Below are 22,290 nucleotides of genomic sequence, written 5' to 3' on the forward strand. Positions count from 1 at the left end.
TGTAATGGCAATGAGATCATGGCCCTGCGACCACACACATATCTCTAGTTCTTCCTGTTTGTTCCCCAAGCTGCGTGCGTTGGTGTACAGGCCAGTAGGTAACCTGAGAGAGGTTGCACATGCAAAAATATGAAAATTTTATTTGAGATGTTTTGAATACATCAGTTTTAACTGAAAGCTTTCATTAGTTTCACAGGTTGTTCACCTACTGTTTTATGTATAATTTTTTTTTTTCAGGTGGTATCATGGAAAACTTGACAGAACAATTGCAGAAGAACGTCTTCGGCAAGCAGGAAAACCTGGTAGTTACCTTATTCGAGAGAGTGATCGGAGACCAGGTTCATTTGTGCTTTCATTTCTTAGTAAAACAAATGTCAATCATTTTAGGTGAGAATTAAATATTTTCTTTTAAAATATTGTAGTCTGTTTATTTATGGTTTTAGAACTTTGTATACTACAGAAAACAATCATTGTAATTGAGTATTTTTGACAATTTTTTGTTCGTGTATGGTATAGCTCTTGGGTTTAATTGTTTTTAAAACATGCTACTTAAAAATCACTTTACAGGCTAAAGAACAAAAATATGAGGAAACCAACAACATTGGAATAGAGAAGCTTGTCTTGAGCTGTTGTGAACAGAATTATAGTAACATGCAGGTTTCTTATTAGTCATCCAAGGGGATTGTTTTGAATCTTTTCCTCAGTCACTGCAGCCCACAGGACATGTTTGAATGGCATGGTTCTAACAAATCTGTGAGCTCCCCTTTACTTCGAGAGAGAAATAACAAGGAGAAACAAAGAAGTTGTGTATTTAATAATCCGGGGGTTTGCTCGAAACAGCTTTGGTATGCGTTAGAATTAGTTGCTCTAAATACAAATAGCCCTTTATCCAAAACTGTAACTAGGATTACCTTATCATTAGCAACTTATGTATATTAATAAATTCCTTTATTGCCTTTGGCATAAGTAAGATGTATTTTTGGGAAGAGCTTGAATGTTAGTCAGCAAGTAATGTGCTACAGTGTAATGTTAATCTTCACAAAATAGGAAGGCCAGTGCCTCTTCAGCAGTAGAAAAAACCTTTGTCAGCTATCTAGATAGCTAGAAACTAATGCAAATTTGTCAACTTCTGAAAGTGGAATTAACCAGGATAYCAGTGTATGTACCAGATGTGCACTAAAATGGTTTCATTTGCATTACAAATGTTGTAGGGAGTTCTTGAATGCATATGCCGTTTAATGACTTGTGGTTCAGAGGTCCTGATTTTGCATTGACGTGAGCTTGTAGTTCTCCTCAGCGCAGACAAAATAGTACAGAAAACATATACTCATGTTCACAGCATGCTGTGTTTGAGCTAACAATCCCAGCTTCTTGGCTGTGCTGATTCTTGTGTGGGCACTGGCTACTGTGTAGCAAGCAGTAGCAGAAAATTAAACTATGTTAATACTTGCTTTTAACTGTCATTTTTTACAGTCTGATTAGAACTTCTGCTGACTGTAACCAACAGCAGTAGCTTGAATATTAGTTCATGTCCACCATAATATAGTTTTTATCTCAGATAGGATGTAGTCTCTAATAATTTCCTGTTCCCAAAGGAAAGGAGTCCTTACTAGATTTTCAAATCTTAGAGAGTCTGTCATTCTTAGATCCATAAAGTATATGCAGAGGTAACTGTATCCAAAAGAAACTAATTTATTGGTTGATACTATTCTTCAGAGATGAGACATGCCTGTGATTTCATTTGACTGCAGAGCCCGAGGTTTTTTTGTTTGTTATTAGAAGGGTAAGTACTGCATTCAAGAACACTGTCAACCTCAAGAGTGGCAGTCTTAAAATTATTTCAAGCAAATATAGGGATGGACAACTGTATCCTACAGGGTGGAAGTGCCACTTCCACCAAAACTTGATCTTTGACAATTGCAGCCTTCCAGAAATGGGTGAAACTTCCTTTGCTAAACAATCTCCCTGATACTTTGTTTCCTAAAAGTGATATTTTTCAGATTAAACTTCCTTTACCATGTTTCTGTGCAACTAAAATCCCAGTATTTTAGGGGAAGTCTCTAATTTTGTTAAATGCAGATGTTCTGCTTTTAAAAACTCAACATTATTCTAACTTTCTTTAAAAAAAAAAAAAGACCTTGACAGAGGAAAATGTTTTGCTATAATTTTTTTATTTTTTTAATCAGGATTATTGCTATGTGTGGAGACTATTACATTGGTGGACGTCGTTTTGCTTCACTCTCAGACCTAATTGGTTATTACAGTCATGTGTCTTGTTTGCTGAAGGGGGAAAAATTACTCTTTCCAGTAGCACCTCCAGAGGCAAGTAGTAAATTTTTAAGTGTTGTCTACTTAAATATCATTAATCTTGTGTTCAATATTCAGTTTTCTATGAAGAAAACATTGTAGAAAGTTTGTTCTGGTTTTAGAGCTGTCTCAGGATAAGGAATATATAAGTGCATTCCTTTTGATACAAAGTAATGATTAAAAATGCTTTTTAATGAAAGTATGTGATCAGAAGGCTAGATATGAGGTATCACAGTTGTCTCCAAATGTATGGTACATAAATTGCCATAAGAAAATGAGCAGTTCCTGGCTGGTAAAGAGCACCATTATAATGCAGTTACCTCTAGAGTTTTGCACTGACTTAGTAGAGTATTTCAAAATAATAAAATATTTTTGTTTTCTGATAGTCTGTATATTTAGCAGAGAATTCAAAACATGAATTCTGGAAATAACCAAAGTTTTTGAAAACTGGGCTTCTTTCAAGTGGCTCTCCTTAAGACAATGACAGTAGTTTTAAAAAAACAGAACAAAAAAAMCTACAAGTCATGCCCTGCTTCTACCTAAACAAAACCCAAAATCTGAATGAAGATATGAATGTTAAACTGAATGTTAAGCTTGTGTAAACTTCTACTCTAAATGAAAGAAAGTTTAGAAGTATTCTTTCATGGGAATTACTTAGTTTGTAATTTATTTCAAAGATGATATCATAATTATCTGGCATGCTACAAGGCTAGAAACAAAACAAGAGCTTTCTTAGCTAACTGTATGGAATATGCATTTCTAGCTCTTATTAATTTTAAACCTTGAAAATTTAAAACCAGCAAGGGAATATGAATGACTATTACCAGTCCTTTGCTTCAGAACAACATAATCTTGGGGAGAAGAATTCTGCTGCAGAAAGGGGAAAGTGACATCTTTGTTCTATTACCTTAAATTGTAGCCTGTGGAAGACAGAAGGAGAGTTCGAGCAATTCTACCTTACACCAAAGTGCCAGAAACTGATGAAATAAGGTATGTTTTTAATAATGAGTAGAAGCAGTTGTGAAATTATCAGAGTATTTATAAATAGTAATGGTTTCAGTATGTATTCGCTATGCAAATATTTTCCAATTGCATCTTAGATGTAACACTTGGGAGGTTAAAACATGAATTTTTTTTTTTTCCTTCTTTGGTGGTAGGTATGGCAACAACACTTTTATTCATGCTTGTATTTTAAGGAGAGTTTTATTAACAACTTCTGAAGTAAATTTTATGAAGCCTTACATTTTTTCCTCAAAGAAAGTGAGTTTATGTGCAAAGGTATTCTGTGCAAAAATGTTTCATGTGTCTGTGTTTGGAATAAATGATCTAGGTTTTTTCCCTGAATTTGCCTGCAGAAGTAACTAATAATGGATAAATAGTTCAAGTCAAACCAATCCTGACTGCTAGAAAGAGAATATGAGCATTGACTATCTGATAAGTGTAAGAATAGTATTTTTAGTGCCGTCTTTGAAATAAGATAGGACACATTGAAAAACTTTATTTAACGTTCTAGCACTCATTTTGTTGCCTGTTCTTAAAAATCTGGTGACTTCTTTTTTTTGAAGTTCTCTTTACTTCTCTATCCTTAAAATAGATCAAGAATGATTCTCTCTTCCCCTCTCTTCTCCGTTCTCCTCTTTTAGGAAGAGTCTGTATTGAACAAATGATACTTTTAAATGTGTAATCCCCAGTAGTTTTATTTCAATCACTTAAAAAGTGATCGAATTGCCAGCCTATGTGTCTCATACTTTTTTTTTTTTTTTTTTGGTGAATTGTTTCTCATTTCCTTTCAAATACTGATCTCAAGAAATTCCCAGGGATTGTCTGTGTTCCTCACTTCTCTTGCATTTTCATGATACGCTATATGGAAAGAACACAAGACCAACAGTCCAATATCCAATAGAAGAGCACATGCTAGTTACTTGGAATTGATACTGCTTTCCTGAGGTGTCAGAAATTTGTTTTCCAGGTGAAAAAATAGGAGGATTTGGAAAGAGGTGTTTAGTGATTTTTAATCAGTCTGATGAGGCCATCTTGGTTTCACAAGTTATATTAACGTGCCAGTTGAATCAGGAATGGGTTGGTTTTAGAAATAATTGGCCTAAGGTGTAGAGGAAAGGTATGTGAGTTACAGCTTTGTATCCTTATTGGTTTGGAAGTTTATCCCAAGGCTGGCTGTCCAATCCAATCTGACCTCTTTAAGGTACCCTGAGGGTACTCCTCTTTGAGAAGACCTTTTTCTAAGCAAATGAGGAGAAGGTGGTAAGATGGGAGGGAACTCTCTAATTGTATGTTGCAAGTAGGGCTTCCTACTATGTACGAGAATAGAGATCCATCAAGCCCAGTAAATGCCTTGCTGCACCTACCAATTTAAGGGGAAAAAGCATTTCATTACTCTGCTGTGGTCACAAGAATTGTAGAAAATTATACCTTTTCTCTCTCTCTCTTAGGGCACTGCTAAAACAAAGTTTTTACTTTACTTTAAAACTTGAAGTTTTGTGTGTCTGGCTAGGCTTTTGTGATCTGCATGGTAAAATAATTCTCTTCACAGCATAGCTGGGACCAAGTTCTTGGTTTGTTCCAGGTCAAATTAAGGTACTCTTGAAGATTTTATGTATTTCAGTGAGTCTTGACTTACAATTTAAAATAGAATTAATTAGAATTAATATTTAGAAAACTTCAAGTATTCCAGGGTTAATTTCAGATAGTTTACCATGCAGTAAGTTATTGTGTCATTCTTTGTAATAGAACTGATATAGAGCGATCTTTGTGTCTAATGCCCATTCTCAGGATTTAGATTCATTAGTAGCTGAATCAACCAAAACAAAATATAAAATTCGCTCTAAGTGGTTTTCATTAGACTTTTTTATTCTTGCTGTTTGTTTTGTGCTCAAGTTGCTGCCTTTTCTGTTAGCCTATCATAAGTGAAAGAAATTCCGTAGATAATTTATATCCAGTTTTGAGTTGGATTGGTGTTTGAGCTTCAGTACCTCATACCTATTGCCTGTATGCCTGATGCCTCATCTAACTTGATTCAGAATTCCTGCCACGCTCTAGTGAAATGTTTTCGTGTGACCTGATTTTGAGATAACACTGAAGGAATAACTTATACTAACCTTTCAGTAATGAAGCTCCCTTGGACATGTTAATGCTTCTTATTTATGCTTTTCTTGTAACTAATTGCATGGCTTCTCTAGTAACTATTCCATACCCTTTTTTTTAGCATTCCTCTTCGTATGCAAGGGCCTAAATATTAGATATTTTAGCAAACTTTTATTATACAAAATTAGCTTTGATAAAAGAAGCATTATTTTATTATAGACTATTATGGGAATCTTGAATTTGTTTTTACTTTTGTTTAATATTTGATCCTCCTTGATACAAGAACAGTATTATTGTCCTTTAATATGGTTGTGATGTTATTTTTCTTTTATGCATCTGTAGCACATTTTAAAGGTGACTGAATTCAAGTATGTATTAGATTCTAAATATAAATCAAAGTAGTATAACTATTCATATATGATAGCTACTTAAACAGTGAGGAAAAATACACAGGATGTGCTTGGGATACTAATTAATGTGTTTTTCATGATCAGATTTCCTAAAATGTTTTGCTGAAATTATGCTCAAGAATTCGTTGTTCTCATCAAACTTTACATGTTGATTGTACTTCTAACTTAAATCTTACTGTAACTCTTCTTCAGTTTCCTTAAAGGAGACATGTTTATTGTCCATAATGAGTTAGAAGATGGCTGGATGTGGGTTACAAACCTACGGACAGATGAACAAGGTCTTATTGTAGAAGACCTGGTAGAAGAAGTGGTAAGTCATTCTATATTCAAACCTGTTACAAAACCGAGGTTTTGCCTGGGGGTAGGGATGTGTTAAAAATAACATTGAAATAAACAAAATCCAGCAACATTTAGTTGCCAGATTTCCAGTTACAATGCTTTTCTGTGTGGTTTTTTTTGTTTGTTTGTTTTGTTTTAAGTAATTGGAGCTACCAGTTTTAAAGTAGTGTAACAAACCTTCAAGCCTAATTCAGTATTGGAAAGAAGCAGTGTTAAACACTTATTCASATGTTGTCCAAACAAGTTCATGTAAAGGTGAATGATACTGTGAATTTACTAGGCAGTTCCCTAAACTTAGCTGTCCTTATAATGAATCTATTTATTTGTCCTTATAATGAATGTATTTAATTACAATCATTTAATCATTTAATTACAATCTTTTTTTTAATCCATAATATTTGCCATGAATGGGGGCAGAGGGACCAAAGTCTGGGTTAAAAAGTTTATTGATGAGTTAATTATGCTGGCTTATACATCTTGCTTATGCTAAGTCAGGAAGCTAACCATGTGACCTGAAGATAGTTGAATTACTGCAGGGGAAGCGATGGTTTAATGGACTTAAAAATAAATAAATATATATATATATATATTTTTTAAAGCTCAGCCGTTGCTTTGGAGTCCCAATAAAGTTTTCCTGTGCAGCATATATATTTTGCTAATAGCAGAGTTGGCTTAACCTGCTTCAGAGATCTCTATCAGGATGTGAATGGCTAAATTGAAATGTATTTCAGTATGAGAGAATCTRCGGTAGACTTTTACCTCAGCGGTTGAAGTCAGCCTTAGAAAAGTTGAAATTAAAAAGTTGTCACGTGCAAAGAAGGATTTAAATCCTGACAGAAACAAAAATTCTCTGAAATAACATTTTAGTTGAATTTCCACTTCGTGAATAAAATAAAAAACCTCTTTTAGTTCAAAAATGTCTCAAACTTATTAGCGTTGTTTATTTCTGTAGAAGGTTTTAACCTGTGAAATTTATTTTCTAAACTCAGGTGTACTGTTGCTATGTACTTAATATGTTAATTTTCTCATTAGGGAAGAGAAGAAGATCCACATGAAGGCAAAATGTAAGGATTTTTGTTTTGTTATTAAAAGCAAATTGTAAGATAACTTAGGCAACCACATAGCTGAAGTTTACAGACTTTTGGGAAGGTGAACCAAACTTTTTTTTTTTTTAATGTTAAGACTCTTCTATATTCGCTGCTGAAGACAGATAACTAATACAAGACTTTCTTGTCAATTACGCCTAAAGTTAATGTGTTTTGCAGTGGTGAAATCTTAGATGAGTACCTTCATGATCACTTCCACTAAAATATGCACAGTGGAGTGGGTTGGTTTTTTTTGTTGTTTTTTTTTTTTTTAATATGGGACTTGCCTTAGAGGTGACTTTTTTCAGATCTGCTTAACTCTAATGAATGATAGTGTAACAGTAACTCCTTCTCCACATTAGCTTCATATTAATAACACTTAAACTTTTTAAAGAGAAAATTGGAGGCATATAAAATAATTGATCGTGGTTGCTGTGAATTCCAGCTTGTTAAATAACTTTTTTTTTTTTAAGAATTAATGCAATTTAGAATTAATGATGCATTGATATTATGGCAAACTGTTATATTATTTTCAGTAGTAAAGATGAGTGGCAAATGAAAGTTATAGAAAATTTCTAGTAGCTTGATCATTTCATCTCCCACTTTTCATCTTGTATGCTTGCCATAATTGCAGCTGCTGCTTTCTGTGTCTGTATTGCCCAGTTTGCACTCTCCAAAGAACTGATGACTGAAGAAGGCATTTTGTGTTATCTTAATGGGGAAATAAAATCATTGGTGTGTTGTTTCAGTCTACTGCTCCCTAATGTTCCGCTAACCAGTTTGGCAGAGTGGCATAATGATCGTAGGGATGCCTTCAAATACAGGAACTGTTCTTTTTACAAAGTAAGCTATAGCAGGTGCTTGGAGCTTTGGCACTGTTGGTCCACAGATCTTCACGCTGCTCAGAGGATTGTAGGGAGTATGGGAATTCCTTCAAATATTCCAGTAGCAAGAGGTTGTCCTCTAAAGGTAGTATAGCAACAAATTTAAAACTAGAGCAATTTTTTGATGCATAAAAGAAGCTTCCTTGCCCCTCACCCCACCCCCCAATAAAAATGCAATGACATGTAGGCTGTATTTTTAGCTTTCCTTTAAAGGACAGAATGAACTCTTAAGATGCGGCATGTGATGTGCTGGAAGTAAACTGAATAGCCATGCAACATCAAGCTACTCTGTATAATCATAAGCATCAGGCTGAGACTGGACAGAGACTGCTGAAATTTTATTAGAACAGTGCCCTTGACACAAGACTCTGCAGAAGATACAAGGTGTGAGATTAAAACAGTTAGGATTCACTAGTCTAACAAAGCTAGGGTCTACTTCTTCAGCTTCTAGCAAAATTCAGTTTGTTAGTTATTCTGTACAGTATTTAACCTTTATACTCATCTCCTTGTTAGGGCTTTGCATTTCATGATTCAAATTTCCATATGAGATTGACCTCAAATAATGCCTATCAAGTTATCTATCATTTAAACAATGCCGTATCATCTCTAAACACACTTAGATCTGAACATCATCAAAATTAATTTATTTATATACCTGTTAATGTTTGTTTTTCATTTCATGGGTGATAAAACAGAATCACTGAGTAACACAATGGTTGATTATTCAATCTATGTGTGTTAGGTCTTTTTAAATAAAGATTAATTCATAGGTGCCAGAGCCTTGGGTGTCACCCCAACCAAAAAACAGAGCTGATAGTCTTGCTTTCTAATTTTTCTCTTCATCTTTGTTAAGATGGTTCCATGGGAAGATCTCCAAACAAGAGGCTTACAATTTGCTGATGACAGGTACTTGTATTTCAGATGGAAATACTATGGTAGTAGAATGGCACAAAGTAATCCTATGAATATCAAACTGTGGCAAAAACTGGTTTTGTGTATGAACATATGAGTATCTAATTCTGAAGTGACTTGTGGTTGCTACCACAGTAAAATGTTATCCTGGAAAAATCTTTTAGGGCTATCAGTATTGAGTATTTTTATTCTCTCAAGTGCAGTTAGTTTCATCATTTTAATTAAAATAGTTAAATGGTTTTTGACTTTATATATAAATAATTTCATGTTTGTCTTTATCAAAATGCTGAGTAGAAAGTACTGAAAATACCGTTTCCTCCTTACAGCAGAAGAACTTATTTAAATGCCATGTCCCTGGCCCCCTGGCCCTGCCCCTTTTCCCCCTCCCCCCAACATAGAGAAAATATTTCTTTAAATGGAAACATCAAGATTGCTAACCCATACCTCAAATACAAGGACAAAAATCTTTGATTTTTGAAGATATTTTGTCAGACACTTTTCTTCTCTTAACATGCTTTTGTAAAGAGGTGGCAAAATTGTGGGCAGGCTATCAGCTACATCTAAATCATTTTACATCAACTTTGGCAATTTTGTACTACTTCATCTCATTTGGGTAAGGAAGAGGGGGATCACTGTTGAAACTTACCTCACAGACTTTGTATTTTTCCTTTAAGTGTGCAATTCATGCTAAATTTATGTGGAAACGTATTTGATAAGAGCTTATAAAGGACATTGTAAGATAAGCAATGGTGAGTAACAGTATATTATGATGTCTTTTCAGTTGGTCAAGTGTGCAGTTTTCTGGTGAGGCCTTCAGATAATACACCTGGTGATTATTCACTTTATTTTCGGACTAGTGAAAATATTCAGCGTTTTAAAATATGTCCAACATCAAACAATCAGTTTATGATGGGAGGCAGATATTATAATAGGTAAGTTTTAATGGTTAAAGAAATTATGTGTATATTGTACCTGTGTAAAGAATTTGTATAACTTGTCCCTGATAATTATTTGTTGCTGTGATTATAAGACTTTAGTATTTTTTTCAATAGTATACTAAGAGTTTTACCTAACTTGCTTAGTAGTTGCTTGTAACTGAGAAAGTTCTAAAAGCCTTCAGAAGCCTAAGTATAACTTGTTTCTTTTGAAGTATTTTTCTTCAGACAAACTTGTTCTCTTTCAACCAGTTTATTCACACTATAAATTGGATCATGACATGTAATCAAGAGAATGCTGTGTTGTCTTGGAAGCTACTATTTATAATGAGTTTTTTTGTGTATACGAACAGAGAAAATTAACTTTTTTTATCTGAGACATTCAATAGGGGCATCAAAGTATAAATAATAGAAATAGGTATTTACAAGAAAGGGAAAAATGATCTTCGTTACTGAAAAAAGTCAATTACAATAAAACGCGTGAATGATGCTTTAGTCAGAAGTGCAGATCATTTAGACTGAGGAAACTTTGAATGGATTTGTTTTGCCGTTGGTATAAAAAAAAAACTATGGTGATTAGTACAGAAAGAAAAGGAAATTACAAGACATGCATTTCCCCTTTCATGGGAGAAGCTACTGGTACAGTTCCATCCTTAATGATCCTATTTTTAGTATGTCATAGATTTGAGACTTCTCGGTAGTAAAACTCATCTCCCCTTTTAATGGAGGCCGTTGCCTGTCACAGAAAATAAGAAGTTTTCCGGATTTGTTCATCTAGAACCAGGGTGTTCTTCATCCCAGTAGAGAATTTCTCTCACTTCCAGCTTGGCTTCTGAGTGGGTAGAGATCCAGGAGCTGGTGTATCTGAGCAAATATTGAGATCTCCTAGCTTAAAAAGTTCAGTCGATGGTCATACGTCTTCAAGTGGACGATGGTGTGAGCCTAAACAATTGGAACCTTATGGACCTATGCCYGTCCCACACAGGCTGGTTGAATACCTTCTGCATTAATCAGTCTGGCCTCCAGACATCCTTACTGAAAATCAAGCTAGCTGCAGTGTCAGCCTTTCATGAAGGTAAATGCTGCTTTGCCCATTTTCTAGTTACTTATATTAGGAGGATGGTAGACTGAAAGCACCCCATTCAGATGTTGTCAAACTAATTAGCAGATCTAGTGGAAGTCTTACTCCCAAATGGTTTTGCAACATTAGACAGCATACCTTCAGAAAGTTACTGCATTGAGTTAGTTATTGCTTTCAGAAACTAATTTTTTCAATGCTGGATGCCCTTGAAGTGTGTATACAAAGTACATTTATCCGAAGACAATTCTTTCTTTGAAGCTGAATGGAAAACAAGATAAGCCACACTGAGTTATGATGAAATGCTTACAGTGTTTTTTGAATATTTTGGTACCTAAGTTGAAAAGATTTGGTAAGAGCTTGTAAATGACTTGTTAAATAAGCAATGGTGAATAACACTGTACTGTGATCTTTTCAGTTGGTCAGGTGTGCAGTTTTCTTGAGGCCTGTTTTTATATATATATATATATGTGTGTGTGTGTGTATGTGTGTCTATATATATGTATAAATACACCTGGTTTAGTGTTCTCTTTCACCTCAGTGAAAGAGAATCTACTTAGTTTTGAAAGATTTCTAGTTTCATTCATATGTTTCAGGGAATTACTAGTATACTCCTAGGCTCCTATTCTGTCTAAGTTAGTATTTACTGGAAGTTGATAAAGTTCTTGGAAGTTCAAACAGTAGGCAATGCAAGATAATAAGGTTGCAAAATGAAGGTAGTAACTGCCCCAGATCCTTAAATGTAAGATCTGCTGCAGAGGGCAATAAATAAGGAGCAGCAAAGAAGAATTAACTTTCTGTGGGCTTTTTATTTCTTGTACGGATTCATTTCTTGTGAACACTGGAAGAAGGAAGTCTTTACATATATGATGACTAATGTGGATTATTGTACCGAACAATTGGAAGTGGCTGAAAAAGATCAAACGGGGCATTGCATCCAGAACAGAGACATAGGAAGAATGAATTTATGCAAGATAATAAAACTATTTATGAGTATTTATTGGGGCAGAGAGAATGTCTGTGTTTCTTTATGGCTTATCTAAAAGGGCAGAATTTATATTCATCGTGAAAAACTTCAGAATGAAGAAGTGCTGCTGCTTGTTTAAATGCATCTGTTTGACAGTTTCCATTAACAGAGCTCTGAACTTCTTTTATAATAAGCTGTTTCAATAAATGCTCTCAAGGTATCTCCTTTAATATCTGTTACTAATATTAGAATAGCTCTTTTCTATGGTAGTAGTGTTTTTTTAAGTATTTTTCTCTTGCAATTTTGGTATTGTAATTGGTGTAAAAATAGTTAAAGCCAATCTGTTCTTTGATTGCAGAGTATTGATTATGGTTATAGTTGCAATAAATTATAAACCAAGATTTTCCATACAAAAGTAAGAAGCTGAAGAATAGTAAGGAAACCTGAAATGAAATATGTTGGTTTCATTTCTCAGGAATTTGAATATTCAAATATGGGACTTGAAAGTTCCATAACCTATATAAGCAGTAGTATGTCTCTGCCTGTCTTCCAAAAGCAAGCCAAAATTATTCTGGGTGACTCTGGGGGAAAAAAGTTCCTGTGTCATCTTAAGAATCTAGTGAAGCATGGGAATTCTGTGAAGCACAGGAAGACTACTTTCTCCACTAATCTTTTCCCTTTGCATGTCCTACCACCACCCTGTATACAAATTGTTCAAAACTTCTATTGATCAATATAGCCAACAAACTGTACTTGCATTTCATCATACAACGGTCTACTTCCATTGTTTCATACTCTTATATCAGCCCTGCAAAATAGCCCATCTGTAGTCTTTTTGCTGTCCACTTGAAGGTCTCAATGTATAGCATACATATTGCGGGAATTATTTTGATTCTACAATGAAATAATATTTTCCCATGGACTTCACTAAAGCATGTAGTTCATGTAAGCTTTCTGTTTATTCTATGGATAACATAGAAATGTGACTACTGAAGTAATTTCTACATTTTAATGGGAAAAAATGGCAAAGTCAGTTCTTGGTGATTTTACTAACTGCGTATCATGGAAACTCCAACAGAAAATCTACCTATTGCAATTACCTCTGGCTACACCATCCTGAACATGCCTGATCTCATCTAATCTTAGAAGCTTAGAAGAATCAGGGTTGGTCCCAGTTAGTACTTGGATGGGTGACTGCTTGGGAATACTTGGTCTGGGTGCTGTAGGCTTCCAGCAAAGGGCCACGGAGATAATTAAGAGACTGGAGCATTTCTCATATGAGGAGAGACTGAGAGAGCTGGGACTGTTCAACCTGGAGAAGAGAAGGAACAGATGGGATCTTATGAGTGTGTATGAGTATCTGAAGGGAGGAAGCAAAGATGATGGTTAGTTGTGCCTAGTGACAGGACAAGAGGTGATGGGCACAGATTGAAATACAGGAAATTTGATTTAAAAATAAGAAGAAAACTTCTACTGTGAGGGTGATGGAACACTGGAACAGGTTGTCCAAAGAGGCTGTGGAGTCTCTATCCTTGGAGACATTCAAAACCTGACTGGACACAGTCCTGGGTAACCTGCTGTAGCTGACCCTGCTTGGAGCAGGGGAATCTCCAGAGGTCCCTTCCAACCTCAGCTGTTCTGTGATTCCATGAATAACTTCCATGTATGTTGCGCTTTTTTTTTTTTTTTTTTTTTTAGTGTAAGATAACATTTATTAATGTTTCAATTCTGTTTTTAAAGTGTGGTAGGAAAAGCATACCAGACTATTTCTTCAGCCCCTTTCTCCTCTCCATCTTTTCTTTCCAAAATCCAACCTACATAAGTTTTTCCAAATTCCTGTAAAATTCAGTTGGGGGGGGGGATTGGTTGCATTTTTTTGCTGTTATTTTCAATCTGGTGATTCCGTGTGAAAGAAGAAGATGAGAATGCCAAAATGAGAAATGTTGACCCAACAGTTCATAGAGTGAACAAGCTTTCAAGTTATCTTTAATTTGACAGACAAGGCAATTTGAGACTTGAGTAGACGACTGGCATTGGAATCCATTTTTTTAACTCATCCATATTTTGATAGGCTGAACAATATGGGTCTTAACATGTTAATTCTTTTCTTTATAATTTAACAATGTATAGAATCTTGTTTAGTTTTGCATTTTGGATTCTTCACTGAAATATCAGCTGTTGGAATAGCCTCCTAATTCACCCCCTAACTTTTTAAAAGGCTGATACAGCTCATGATGATGATTCTTTTAAAATTATCTGAGTAGCCAAGACCTGGTGAGCCTAATAAGCCCTATGCTAAACATTTTACAATTACTGAAGTAACTGTAATATAGTATTGAGATTCATCTTTATTTCTGTAAATCAAGCCAAGCTTAACTTTTTTCTTTTTTTAATTCATACTTGTATATACCTTCCTGGATGCATTTGGTGTAAGTTGGATTTTTTTGTTGTTGTTGTTGTTGCTGTCAGACACTAAAAACAGTTATGATCCTTCTTCCCTGTCCCTTTAGATTCTTTCTGTGGTCATTCTAATTTCATGTTTTACATTTTATGTGTTAGGCAGCTTTTATTACTTGTAAATTCACATTCTCCAGTGTATTTTTCTGAAAATATCGTGTATCCTTATGTGTTTGCAATGTCTGGTTTGTTCAGTCATTTGGGCTGCTTTAGTAGCAAGGCAAATATACCCTGACCATCTGAGTTGAGCTCACTTTGGGGAGAAGAGGACTAAAGAACCAGGCCATAGAACCATAACGCAGTTTATTCTTCAGCTCATTTTATGAAATTGGAAGAAATTAGTCAATTGCCTCTTATGTTGGGGGACTCCTCCTGGTATTTATTTTTAACCAAGAAAGGAGAGGAGACACAGTCAAGGTATTCTTGATTTGATGAACTTGAAAAATCATAGAAGTCTGCTTTATTATTGATTGTCCTCATAAGGAGTTGTTGGCAATAGCTGTTTAACACACAAAAAACAATGACTGAGTCATTATTTTATGCAGTTTGATAAGGTTTAAATTCTCATGCAGAAAATATCTTGCATTTATTGTATCTCAAAAAAAATTGAAATAAATAATTTGATTTTAGTAATAGAGAAGAAGTTCAAGTCATCTTACAAACTTGAAAATTTTTGTGGGAAGATTCATTGATTTATCAAGCATACACTAGTTCATAGCTTCAGAAGAATAAGATTGAGAAAAGCTGACAAAGATGGCTTTCTATTGCTTTACTTGTCTTCATTACCATTCTACAGTGTTCATGTATCTTTCCTGTGTTAGACAATTGTGTTGAATTGTAACAGGCCAAAGATCTCATTGCCCATCTTGCTGATTACATTTACCCATACAGCTAAGGGTATATTTACAATGAGAAAACACATTCAGTATATTTTTGTTTTCCACTTAATTATTGGGTTCTTTATTTTCAGGTTGATATTGTGTATATAAATGATTAATCTAAACTGATGTTCATATTGCTGTTCTTTATTACAATGTAACTTTCAATAACTGCAAAATAAGTTTAAGCAGCACAAAGATATGTTGAATTTTAGTTTTCATCTATCACTACCTCTCTCCTGATCCCTCAAAATGCAATTTCTATCTGATTCTGGTAATTGGAATGCGGGCTTCCCTGTAGAGGAGTGCTACTGATAGAGAATTTAATTTAACATGATAGTTTGGTGATTTTGAAGTATAATCTGCATAATCTGTGTTACATACTTTCTCTATTTCCCACTCTTGTACTCCTAGAAAAAAATTACTTTGCACAGTGAAGTGTCTCACATTCTCCTTCCCTAGTTTCTCTAGGACTTGGAAAATGATTGCCACTAAAATAGCAATTTTCAGCCTGGTTGGAGAGCTGGGAATGCATGTGCGCTACTTGAACGAGGAAAATGTAGTGTCCTCATCTGGCGTTTTAAGCAACTAGTTAAAATATTCTGCAGAGTTTAGAATGAATATGTTTTGAATACAGTTTTGTATCAGTTCTCATTGCTACAAATAAAATTATGAAATTTGACTTTTGATATTTGTTAGGAATTTGTGAGGAAACAATGCGATTGCATGGAAAAGCAAATTACTCTGCTGAGGGAAAAATTAGCCAATTTAAAATCTTATTTTTCTTACTTGAACAGTATTGCTGACATCATTGAACACTATAGAAAAGAACAGATTGTTGAAGGATATTACCTTAAAGATCCTGTTCCAATGCAGGTAAGACTATTCTTGAAGACATTGACCTAACTGTGATCAGACGTATTTATAATTTAGGAACTGAATTACGGCAGGGATATCAATTATGGTTAAACAGCATTCATCCCATCTCCAATTTTTGTTTTTTTCAGTTCATGTTTCTCTTGTTTTATTCTCATATGCATTCACTTATCAAAGGTTGGCTTGTAGTCAATAGAAAATGTGGTAAGCTCAGTCTGTGCTCCGACGTGTGGAGGCTCTGCCCTGTGCCCCCGGGTCTAGTCTTTGATTGCACCACGCTGTGATTTCATTCCATGCTGTGTTATGACAGCCTTGTTTTCCCCTTCATTCCCCTGTGTTTGTGGGCAGTGTTGCCCTCACTAACAGGAACCTGTATGCACAGAAAAGCTTCTGGGATGATTGGGGGGGGCTGGGATTGCAGTGCATGTTCTGGAATACTGTTGCCCCAAGCATAGGTTGTTCCTAAGAGACCACTAATAATAAGCCAGCCACATCATCTAGCTTTTCATAAACTTATAGCTTGTTCTAAAATGTGTCTGTGTATTTTCTTCCCTCTCTATTCCCAAGCTTTCCTGTTTGATGGTTAGAAACTTGGGTTTTGATTTCCAACCTAAATAATCGTTGTCAACTCATACTCTTTGTTACAATTGGAAAGATACCTTTTGGCTTTCCCTTCTGCTGTATTAATACAAGGGCACTTCTGTTCTCCCTTAGTCAGCTCACTGAGCTGAGCATATCAAGCTGTTTTTGTTCATAATGTTCTTGTATTTGTGCTGCTACCACTAATTGCAGTACAAGTTCATGTTTCTTGAATGTGATGGATCAAAACAGCTGGTGTACCATGTCATTAGTAATTCCCTTTTTCTGTGGGAAATACATGCCAGATATATTCTGGAAAATCTGTGTCATTACCATAGCCACATTATATTCATAACTCAGTCATCCTGTGAATGACTCAGCCGTTCAAGTTTTTCATCCTCTGTTTTGTACTGGTAAGTATCAGCAGGTGTAACTTTTGTGTTGCTAGACTTATGCCTTATTATTCAGTTCTTTCCTGTATTGCCAATTGTCCTATGTGTCATGGGTGCTTCCCAGTTGTCTACTGCTCTTAGCTTGCACTCTGAGGTTGAGAGAAAAGGCAAATGTGAATCCCAAGACTAATCGTTGAAAAGCTTCACTAGTAACCTTCCTCGTGATCCATAATTCCTCTTGCATCATGACAATCATAATCTTCATTTTGGCTTTTTGCATATCCACTTATGGTTCCTGTATTAATAATTTTCTCTGCCTTGATGAATTTTCTGTGTGACTGACTGCATCAAGTTCTTAAGTTACTTGCTTATATTCTTGAATTTTTCCTTTCTTTAAAAATTTAGTAGTGTAGTTTGGTTGCATTTTATCTCCCTTCCACATACTGCCATGTCCTGTGATTTTGGAGAAAAAAATAATTAAGTAGTCTTGTGTGCTATTGGGGTCAGTCTAATGGCGTTACTGCTCCCCATTTAACTTTCTTTAATGTCAGTGCACACACTGCCCTTACTCCATACATTACTCTATCTAATTTGAAATTTATTTTAAAAGTTGTTGTCACTAGATCTGTTGTCTTGTATGCTGTTTCTCTCATAGTTAGGTTATGAAGATCATCTCTAGTTCATTTAAAAAAAAAAAAAAAGTTGATATTGCTTCCAGTGTGGGTACTTTAATTCCTGTTGCCAAAGTGTGTTTCATCTTGTCTTTGTCATGTTGTGGGGAGGGAATGAGGAGAGGGAAGAAAAATAGAATATTTAGTGTGGAGCCTGTGCATATATCGCTTTTCATCTCAATACTGTTCTCACTGCTTGGACAGTCTTGCTTTTTCATGTTTTTTTATGGCTAAAGAACTTTTGCTGATCAGCATACTCTTTAAGGTCAAACTTGGCTTGACTTCTAGCCGTTCTCAGTTAATATTTACATTTCCAAAACTTAAGTTCTCTGTGTGAATTTATCCATTTTCTTTTTCCTGTTTCTGCGTTCTCCTGTTACCTTCTGTTAGAATGCTACTCATTTAGGACAAATGAGAGCTAATGCAGTTAGTGAGGACCTGTGCAACTTTGTGTGTGAATTGATCAATTTTAACTGTGATCTGCACCATTCTTGTTACTTCAGAGTTTATCTCTAATTAGTCAGTCCCAAAAGCTTTGGTAGAAGACTGTTAGGAGCTAGATAACCTTTAAAGACTTGTGTAAATTTTACTAAAATAACTGAAACGTTCTGCTTTCTATTTATTGTTTAAAAAAAAAAAGACACAGATGCTACTTTGTAAATGTTGATCTGTATTTAAAACTTATTTTTCTTCTCATATCATAATGCTGATCTAATCATTCCACAAGAAATTGTTATATTACATTTCTAGCAAAGGTGTTGTATTAAAAATTATATTGTTTTATTAGAACACATGAGAGAACAGTAGTGGAGAGTTTGGTAGTATTCAATAAAATGATTTTGGTTGCAGCTTCGTAGTGTGCAATTGTTTCCCAGCAATTTCTGAGCTTAAAAGATGTTGATTTCTTCCTTGTTTACCAGCATCAAGAACAAGTGCTTAATGATACAGTGGATGGAAAAGAAATCTACAATACAATTCGTCGCAAAACAAAGGATGCTTTTTATAAAAATATTGTCAAAAAAGGTTATCTTCTAAAGAAAAGTGAGTTCTGTTTAGTACTATGAAATGTTTCTCCAAAAACATGCAGTGGGCTTAATATAGTACTGGCATTGGAAAGGACAAAATTGAAGTTAAAAAAGTGAAAAGGTTATAGAAAGCTTGTAAAAAGGGTGTGAAATGTTCTTTTTCCTTAAGTACATTAGTAGAAAGACATAATAAATAAAATTACATGCAATTTAAAATTGTTGATTGGCAGTTCTTGTGGAAAAAATCAGAGAGCAGCCTAAAAACTAGTCACCTTTGTTAAAGGTGATATTCAGACTCATTAAGTGGAGTGTATTTTCATGAAGCATTCATATTTAATATGGAACTCATTAAATTTTAGCTGATAGAATGGGTTAGAGAGCTAGAACAATGTAAATCAGTATATTCATTGGAGATCAAAGCTTGTTTAATTTTGTTATTCCAAGTTAGCCAGTGTGTTTCATTTAAAATGTATATTATGGTCTACAAGCTGCATAGACAAAATCTTTAAAAATTCACTAGCACTGTTACGGTCAACATAACCTACAATAAATGGATTAAAACCTGACTGCTTGACACATCTCAGTGTATCCCATAAGAATTATTACTGAGCAAGTCTTTGAATTTCTGAGGAAGCTAGTTCAAATGTCACCTGTTTTTGTTTGGTTGGTTTTTAATCAACTTTAATGGAAACAGGAAAAACTATAATAAAGTATTTGCAGATGACAACTACCATAACTAAGAGGATAGGTTACAGATAGTGATCTGGATAGCAGGTAAAAAGTGAGAAAGATGGGTAAGCCATTTAAATATAGCCAAATGTAAAAGGCACATTCAAAGGAAATAAAAACTGTAGAACCTCTGAATAGAGCAAGAAAAAAGCATCTCTTCTGTTGGGAGTGCTAATTCTAATAGAAGATGTGGAGGGATGTGGTAGAGTAAGGAATCAGCCGAGAATGAACTTCAAGCCTTTAGCTAGAAGGGATAATGACATACTTTAAATGTACAAACAGGAGCGCTGAGTAGGTGTGGAGGGGCATGCGTTACCTGCATATAGAACAGAAATTTAGTAAAATCACTCTTCCATTTAGTAGGCAGAGGATATTAACAGCACGTTATAGTTGTCTTTTCAAAACAGTGAGTACTAGTGCATGTGTATTGAGGGCTGTGGTGAATTTGTGATCATCAAAGTTTAAAATTAAGGCTGAATGTTTTTCTAAAAGATATTGTGGTTTAAGTATGAATTAGTTACGGAAAGTTCCATATCTGTTTTAATTCAGAGGACCTTAAACAATGAGTGATTTATTTTTGGTTTAATCAATAGCTAAATGCATGTTTTACATATAATGTGTCTTCCACTTCTCACATTTTTCTGACGCATGTGGAATTGGCCAAATTCTTGGATATAGGTGGATTTGGGGCATGGTTCTGATCCAAGATTGCATATAATGTATTCCCATTTCTGTTCTTCAGTTGTACTGTTTTAAGATATTGTGATGCAATCTGTTATGTGCTGGTCAGCTGATAAAGAGTCTAGGAATAGTTTTCACATGTCAAGAGTCTAATTCTTAATTAAAATGGGTGCCATAAATTGGATCACTTGGTACCAGGACATTATTTGCAGACTGTATAGGCACTCTTCCCATGGATGTGAACTGAACTGTCCAGGCAGCCAATATGCACTTGCTTAATCCTGTTGGAATTAGTGAAAATGTTTATAGAACTGTCTGCAACTGTACCTGAATCTGTAAAGAGTAAAATTGAGTACATATACTGATGTTATAACTTGATTATAATTTACTGTACATTGTTCTTCTGTTTGTAATTTGACAAAAGCCTTACTGCCTTCTGTTTTCTTCATTTACACAATGTGCATTTTTTAAAAACAGTATTGTAGCTTTTTACTTACTTTTCTACAGGTAAAGGAAAGAGATGGAAAAACTTGTACTTTATATTAGAGGGAAATGATGCCCAGCTTATTTATTTTGAAAGTGAAAAACGAGCCACAAAACCCAAAGGATTAATAGACCTTAGTGTGTGTTCCGTGTATGGAGTACACGACAGCTTGTTTGGCAGGTAGGACACTGATTTTTAATTTTCATGCATGCAGCAGGACAGTTAACTGCTATTTTGAGGTGTGTACAARATATGGACAACATCACTAGTGAACAAGTTGCCCTAGCTTGATAAGTTTGCTTGTTGACACCTGAGCTGTGGTAGCTGTCCACATCTGGTTTTTTAGCATCTGATAGTTGTAAAATGAAAGCATTGTGACTCTTGGTTCATACTCTGTTTTATTCTGTAGTTGGGGTAGATTGCAAGGGCATATGTAAACAGATATAGCTGATTCATAGTAACTGTTAAGCCACGGCGATTTCATTGTTACTTGACTGTTCATAAACAACTTCTCGTTAGAAATTTTAGAACTTGTGTTAAGATTTTTTTTGTGTGTAATAAAATGCAATAATTTGGGTGCTTTTGCACTGTAATTTTTCAGCACTGAGTATATTGTTCCGTGTTTTGCCTTATGGACATTAAAGAGATTATGAACTACCTCTGAGGGTTTTAAACCTGTTGAACCAATATGAGAGTAAGATAACAACTTTGTCAGTTCCAAAACATCTGCATTCTTTTTGATAGCTTTTTGAAAGCTAAATTGGTTGGATAATTTGTAAGTACTTTTCTATTTATGAATTGGTACACTCGTCAGATTAGACCAACATTAAAGGAGTAAGTAAGCTAGGTCATATAAGCAAACAGTTTTACAAATTATTTTTGCAAAATAGTTAGATTCAGTGATCATTTTCACATCAAGTCTCATTTACTGTATTACTTTTGATATTCAAAATATGCCAGCTGCAAGTGATGTGATTATCAGCAAAGAAGTTGGAACCAAGACGCTTTCAGATATCACTGATAATTAACAAACAGGTGACATCATCTGTTCATTGGTAATTAAAAAAAATCAGTGTCCTTTATTGTAATGTGATATAGAAAAAATAGACACATATTTAGTCCTGTGAGTGTTACCCTTTTCCCTACAAGTGCATCCCTTTTCTCATAATATATAGAGAAAAGCACATTAAATAGAAATTATGGTCATTCTATGTATCTTAATATTTATTTTAAAATGATAGTTAAGTTCACATTATCTCTATGAAAGGAGCTGTAAAAGATTAAAATTAGTGGCATTTCTTAAGCTGCAAAAATCTGGTTCTGCTCCATCTGATTTTTTTCTACTCTTCAGCATTTAAAAAAAAAAATCTATAAAACTATTGGAATGAGGAGTATATAAATAGATAAGAGTACCAGAATAACTAAAACAAAAAAAAATTACTGAAATGTTCCTCATGGAAGGTGTCAATTACACAGGAAGCTTTCGTGCCAATGGTAAA

At 34.7% G+C, this 22,290-nt stretch overlaps 1 protein-coding gene across 1 annotated transcript in view; it reads left to right on the top strand.

Annotated features, from left to right (window-relative positions):
- Nucleotides 1-22,290, top strand: part of RASA1 (RAS p21 protein activator 1) — a gene marked incomplete at its 5' end in the record, with an annotated part of 68,150 nt that overhangs the window by 16,868 nt on the left and 28,992 nt on the right. The window contains 10 exons of the mRNA XM_026067335.1: nucleotides 238-387; nucleotides 2,187-2,322; nucleotides 3,227-3,297; nucleotides 6,012-6,129; nucleotides 7,191-7,222; nucleotides 8,981-9,033; nucleotides 9,821-9,971; nucleotides 16,152-16,230; nucleotides 18,793-18,913; nucleotides 20,815-20,971. Of these exons, the coding sequence (XP_025923120.1) occupies nucleotides 238-387; nucleotides 2,187-2,322; nucleotides 3,227-3,297; nucleotides 6,012-6,129; nucleotides 7,191-7,222; nucleotides 8,981-9,033; nucleotides 9,821-9,971; nucleotides 16,152-16,230; nucleotides 18,793-18,913; nucleotides 20,815-20,971 (1,068 nt within the window). The remainder of the gene's footprint in view (nucleotides 1-237; nucleotides 388-2,186; nucleotides 2,323-3,226; nucleotides 3,298-6,011; nucleotides 6,130-7,190; nucleotides 7,223-8,980; nucleotides 9,034-9,820; nucleotides 9,972-16,151; nucleotides 16,231-18,792; nucleotides 18,914-20,814; nucleotides 20,972-22,290) is intronic.

Source organism: Apteryx rowi, unplaced genomic scaffold (assembly GCF_003343035.1).
Source record: "Apteryx rowi isolate R43461 unplaced genomic scaffold, aptRow1 scaffold_104, whole genome shotgun sequence".
Classification (NCBI taxonomy): Eukaryota; Metazoa; Chordata; class Aves; order Apterygiformes; family Apterygidae; genus Apteryx; species Apteryx rowi.